This window comes from Polypterus senegalus, chromosome 3 (genome assembly GCF_016835505.1).
Source record: "Polypterus senegalus isolate Bchr_013 chromosome 3, ASM1683550v1, whole genome shotgun sequence".
Lineage (NCBI taxonomy): Eukaryota > Metazoa > Chordata > Cladistia > Polypteriformes > Polypteridae > Polypterus > Polypterus senegalus.
In genome coordinates, this window is record NC_053156.1 from 5,857,291 (window position 1) to 5,863,299 (window position 6,009).

Sequence of the window (6,009 nt, forward strand, 5' to 3'; positions counted from 1 at the left end):
TCCCCAGAAGTTAATCGAACCACTTGAACCAAAGACAAGAAGTCTCCAAGAGTTAATCCTAACCCTATTTTAATGACCAATTCCTTTTCTTACAGTTTTTGCCCGTTGCTTGAACACTATAGACCCATGCTTAGACTAAAGTAACACAACTTGAAGCTTTTGTTACCATACCTCAAACACATGTACCCATACCTTACACAAAAGCGCTGCTTTGCACTCTAGTTGCAATTATGCAACACACTTACTCCTTTATGCAACACACATGGTCCTGCATACTACACTCTATTCCATACATAAGACACTTCGTTCAAAAATGAAATCTCAGGGTGCCATTTGGAAAACACATGTATCTGAAAATACTGTTCACGTCTAGATTGTTCTAATTCCACTCAAATACAATTCTAATTCTAATTCTAAAACTGAACACTAATTAGCCAACTACAAAAAGCCCTCAGTTCAGCCATTTCAAGAACTTTGCAAGCATGGATGGAGGGAGAGCAAGAGGAAGAGGAGGAGGAGGAGGTCCAAGAGGCCATGCACGGACCCATATTTCTGATGATATAAGAGCAACTTTGGTGGACCATGTCATCAACCATGGCCTGACTATGAGGGAAGCTGGGCAGAGAGTCCACCCACATCTAAGCCGCTTCACAGTGGCATCTGTAATAACATTCCGACTAGAAAACAGGTATGTCTTCACCTCTCCACCTTCTACTCTACTCAGATGGTTTTTATAGCACTGTTCTACAGTATATCACATTACCATATCAAGTGTACAGGGTATTGCAGGGTGCTAATGCTCCTTTTGCAGCCAAAGTGGTAGTTTTTGTGAAACATACCATGATTACTTATATTGAAGTACAGTGTTGTACAGTGGATGATACAGTATATACAGTAAAGTACTGTAAGAAAAATAAGCAAACCGATGACAATATGTGGTTGTATTTCTCTAGAATGACTCGAAGACCTTCTGGGGGAGGACGCCAACGCCTGTTCACACAACAGCAGGAACTTGCCGTTGTGGACCTAGTGAGGGCAGACAATGCCATCCGTCTCCACCAGCTACGAAAGAAAATACTTGCAGACAGGCAAGTGTTCAACAACATAAACCATGTGAGCATCACCACCATCAGACGCATCTTGGGAAAACACAGCATCACCATGAAGCAGCTCTACAGAGTCCCAATTGAGAGGAACAGTGACAGGGTCAAAGGACTTCGAGCTGAATATGTACGGGTAAGTGTAACTGTCCTTTACATTTACAATACAGTATTGGTGAAATCCAGTAGCAGCTGAAAATGTACCATATCAGTACCACATGGATCCATTCTGAGAGCTACACAGGTACCTGTGTGCTGGGGTGAGGGTTCTGTATGTGTAGCACTGTAGTACAGTAATATGTTCTCTTTTTTTACAGAGAATCTTGGCCATGGATGGAGCTGCACAGCCTCATGAATTCATTTTCCTTGATGAAGCTGGATTCGACCTGAGCAAAACAAGACGACGGGGTCGTAATATAATTGGCCAAAGGGCAATTGTTCACGTCCCAGGGCAGCGTGGGGGAAATATCACATTGTGTGCCGCCATAAGCCTTCGAGGGCTTCTGCATCATCATGCAAAACTAGGTCCATACAATAGCCAACATATACTCACATTTCTAGATGCTCTCCATAATATAGTTGTACAGAACAGACCAGATCAGCCCAGGTTTGTGGTGATATGGGATAATGTCAGTTTCCATCGGGCTGCTCTGGTCCAGGCCTGGTTCTCCAACCACAATCAATTTGAAGTGGTATACTTGCCCCCTTACTCACCATTTTTAAACCCTATAGAGGAATTCTTTTTGGCTTGGAGATGGCGTGTATATGACCGCCAACCACATGCCCGCATGCCTCTTCTGCAGGCAATGGAACAGGCCTGCGGCGACATTCAGGTGACAGCAATCCATGGATGGTTTCGACATGCAAGAGAATATTTTCCCCGGTGCCTAGCGGGAGAAGACATTGCTTGCAATGTCAATGAGGTCCTGTGGCCAGACCCCAACAGACGGCGGGATCCATGAGCCCACGTATGCACAATTGTCATGATCTTTTGTGTTTACAGTATAGTGTTTTTTCTATTACTGTATTATGGGTTTTTTTTTTAGCTTTATCTGAATTCATGGTACTGCAATGTACAATATTGAGTAGGCCTATTTGCTTTTTTGGTTGTTTGAAAATGTGTCTCCTGAAAATATGCCTTCTGAATAAACAATGAAAATCAAAGACTGCAGTGTTTTATATAAAGTAGACTAGTGTGTTCCCCCTGATCTGATAGTGTTTGCATATGATGCAAGTATGTGTCATTTTGTCAACAGAGTTACATTTTGACAAAGGAATGTTAGGTTTTGATAGCAGAGTTTAAGTTTTGGGAGTAGAGTTTCAATTTGGCACAGATGTGAATGGTATATTTCCCAGTGTTGTGTCATGTTTACTTGTGTTTAGAGTTTTGGCACAATGAGTGAAGTTTTGCAAAATGTGTTCAAGCAACGGGCAAAAACTGTAATAGGACTTATGCTCTCTCTAGCGGGCAAAAGGCACTCACAGAAATCTTGTTACTCTCTCTTAACTTACAAATAATAAAAAATCCCGTAAGCCCCTCCACATCAGTGCAAACCTGTTTAAAGGCACAAACCCCAATTTACAAACAGGAATGCGGCATGACCAGTGTTGCTATTCACATTTAACAATCACTCGACAGGACATACATACACACAAATAAAACCCCCTATGTGGCCTGGCTACAATTTAGATTATTGGGAGTTCGATGTCTCACTTTTGTGGGGGAGCTTAATGTTTGTTCCAACTGCCCCAGTATAGACAAGAAGGAGTTAAGACGTGATGTCTATCAATACCATAGAAAATTAAAAGTATTAGACTTTTAGGATTATACAACAGATCACTCACCTGGTTTATTTAGGGAGCCTTCCACTTGCGTCCCTAAGTCATCTAAGATTAGTCAGCCAATATTGGATTTAATCAGGAATGACCTTCATTCTTTAGATCATATGATACATCAAAACACAACACATGATAACTTAAGTGGGCAAGAACGGCGTTCATTACAATATTTATGTAAAAATAAAGATATTAAAAATGCTGATAAGGGATCAATGACAGTCATTCTTGATAGATCACAGTATTTTCTTACAGTTAAATGTCAGATTTCATCATTCACCCTTTCTACAACTTTACAAACAATAACAAAACAAAAAAAAATCACATGCCTCCAGGTAGACAGGTAATATCAGACTGCTCTTCCAAATCATATCGTATATCTGAATATATTGATTACTTTTTAAATTCCATTATCACAAAGGCATAGTAGTTATATAAAGGACACTTTTTATTTTTTACAGATTATTAAAAAATACCACCTTCCATCAGACTCCTTCATGTTCACACTGAATGTTGAGTCATTATATACAGTACAAACATGAATATCCAGTTGGGCTTACAATCTGTTTCTAATATTTAAAAAAAAAACAATTCCCGTATCCAGAGAGACCTGACCAACTACTCCTAGAACTGAGAGAACTAAGCTTAGCTCATAACGATTTCAAGTTTGATGGCAAAATGTTCTTGTAAATTCATGGTACAGCCATGGGGAAGAGGTTTGCACCAAACTATGCAAATAATTACATGGTTGAGAGGGAGCAGGGTCTTTCCAGAAATGCCACCTCTCCCATTTATTTACTGTAGATACCTTGATGATACATTTTCGGGTGTGGACTCATAAGAAAGGTGCAAACTCTTGTTTGTAAGTGTTCAAAATTCACATCATCCAGGATAAAATTGCAGGTAACAACATGTTTTCATTCCATACCTTTGCTGGAGTTTTTTTTTTCAAACAATTTCATCTACTCGAAAAATCTTTTTTTCAAAGATTTATTTTAAACCAATGGATACTCATGCCCTTTTACAAACTTCGAGCTTCCACCTGAAGCATAGTTTTAGAAGGATTATCAACTCCCAGCTAGCTTTTATAGAATTAATATTTACAGATATATGTGAAGCGATTCATATTCTATTTCAAGCTCTGGGGAAAAGGGAATATTCTCGTAGACTTCTGAAGGGGATACAGAGTGAAGTGGAGCAGGACTATTTACAAGACTAGGGGCCTCATGTATAAACACTGCGAACTCACAAAAATGTTGCATACACCCTTTTTTCCGCTCTGTGGTATAGCGGGTCCACAGCTCTCAGCAAAGGCCAGTTTGTAAAATAAATAATCACCACGCTCGCGACTTAGCGAGAGGGCGTGGTGGTTGTGTGGCTGAAGCAGTTCTCAGGGCGATCTGCAGTGTGGCCGTTTCTCATCTAAGTGCACAGGTGAGAGACTGCCCGCATCTGTGATTGTTCCTGGGGCTGCTAATTGCTGTAGCTGCCATGCCCTCTCTCAACATACTGTATATAGAAGTGTGAGCCGACTAGAGAAAAGATAATGAAAGAAAAGAGGTAGAACAAGGAAAGAAAGAAAGATGGAGGTGGCTGGAGAAAGCAGGATGAAAGAGAAAGAGCAGGGAGCAGAACCTGCATCATCACATTTTGGTGGCAGCGGTGGGATGAGCTAGCAGTGGGGTCAGAAGGACTGGAGACAGAGCAGCAAGCTGAGACCGAAGGGGCATCTCTTATAGTAGCAGGCTGACCATTCCACAGTTTAAGGGCCCTGTAACTAAAAGCTCAACCTCCCACTGTTATTTTATTAATCCTTGGAATCATAAGCAGACCGGGATCTCGAGATCTTAATATGCACTCTGGTTTGTAAGTCATAATAAGTTCAGACAAGTAAGCCAGACCTCGGCCATTTAATGCTTTATATGTTAAAAGGAGGATTTTGAAATCTGTCCTAAACTTAACCAGAAGCCAGTGTAAAGATTTAAGAACTGGAGTTATGTGTTCGTATTTTCTTGTTCTTGTTATAATTCTTGCAGCCCCATTTTGGATTAACAGGAGGCTGAATAAAGAACAGTTTGAACAGCCAGTGAACACCGCATTGCAGTAGTCAATCCTACTAGAGATAAATGCATGAATTAATTTCTCAGAATCATGTTTATTTAGAAAGTGCCTTAATTTCCTAACATTTTTAAGATGGAACAAACATGATTTAGACAATTTTGTAATATGTGCTTTAAATGACATGCTAGAATCAAAGAGAACTCTGAGATTGCGGGCTGATTCGGTAAAATTAATGGTGATTCCAACTGAGTTAAATGATAACAAAATATTGTTGTGATCAGCATCATTCCCTCCAACAATTAACATCTCTAAATCAAATGTGAAAAACTAGATGTGCAAAAATTTGGGTCCCCTTGTAATTTTGTTGTTGAATGCATGTAACTGCTTAATACTGATTACTTGCAACACCAAATTGGTTGGATTAGCTCGTTAAGCCTTGGACTTCTTGACTCTCCTCTGAAGAGTGACAGACAGCATGGGATCCTTAAAGCAACTCTCCAAAGATCTGGAAACAAAGATTGTTTAGTCTCATGGTTTAGGGGAAGGCTATAAAAAGTGATCTCAGAGGTTTAAACTGTCAGTTTCAACTGTAAGGAATGGAATCAGGAAATGGAAGGCCACAGGCACAGTTGCTGTTAAACGCAGCAGGTCTGGAAAGGCCAAAAAAAAAAATACAGGAGCGGCATATGCAGAGGCAGGATTGTGAGAATGGTTACAGACAACCCACAGATCACCTCCAAAGACCTGCAAGAACATCTTGCTGCAGATGTGTATCTGTAAATTGTTCTACAATTCAGCGCAATTTGCACAAAGAACATCTGTATGGCAGGGTGATGAGAAAGAAGCCCTTTCTGCACTCACGCCACAAAGAGTCACTTGTTGTATTCTGGCTGATTTAGACAAGCCAGATTCATTTTGGAACAAAGTGCTTTAGAGTGATGAGACAAAAATACTTTGCATTGCGGAAGAAGAACACGGCATTCCAAGAAAAACATCTTTTACCTACTGCCAA

At 40.3% G+C, this 6,009-nt stretch overlaps 1 protein-coding gene across 1 annotated transcript; it reads left to right on the forward strand.

Moving 5' to 3' along the window:
• The first annotated feature begins 736 nt into the window (after positions 1-736).
• On the forward strand, positions 737-2,062 carry LOC120524781. Its single transcript, XM_039746524.1, has 2 exons — positions 737-1,236; positions 1,418-2,062. The coding sequence occupies exons 1-2, from the start codon at positions 841-843 to the stop codon at positions 2,060-2,062; spliced, it is 1,041 nt and encodes a 346-aa protein (XP_039602458.1). The 5' UTR covers positions 737-840.
• The last annotated feature ends 3,947 nt before the right edge of the window (positions 2,063-6,009 follow it).

Bases quoted from the DNA above. Each gene is read 5' to 3' on its own strand.
- LOC120524781 (XM_039746524.1), top strand. From the start codon at position 841: ATGATTACTTATATTGAAGTACAGTGTTGTACAGTGGATGATACAGTA. The intron at 1,237-1,417 runs GTAAGTGTAACT...CTTTTTTTACAG, and splicing joins TTCGAGCTGAATATGTACGG to AGAATCTTGGCCATGGATGG.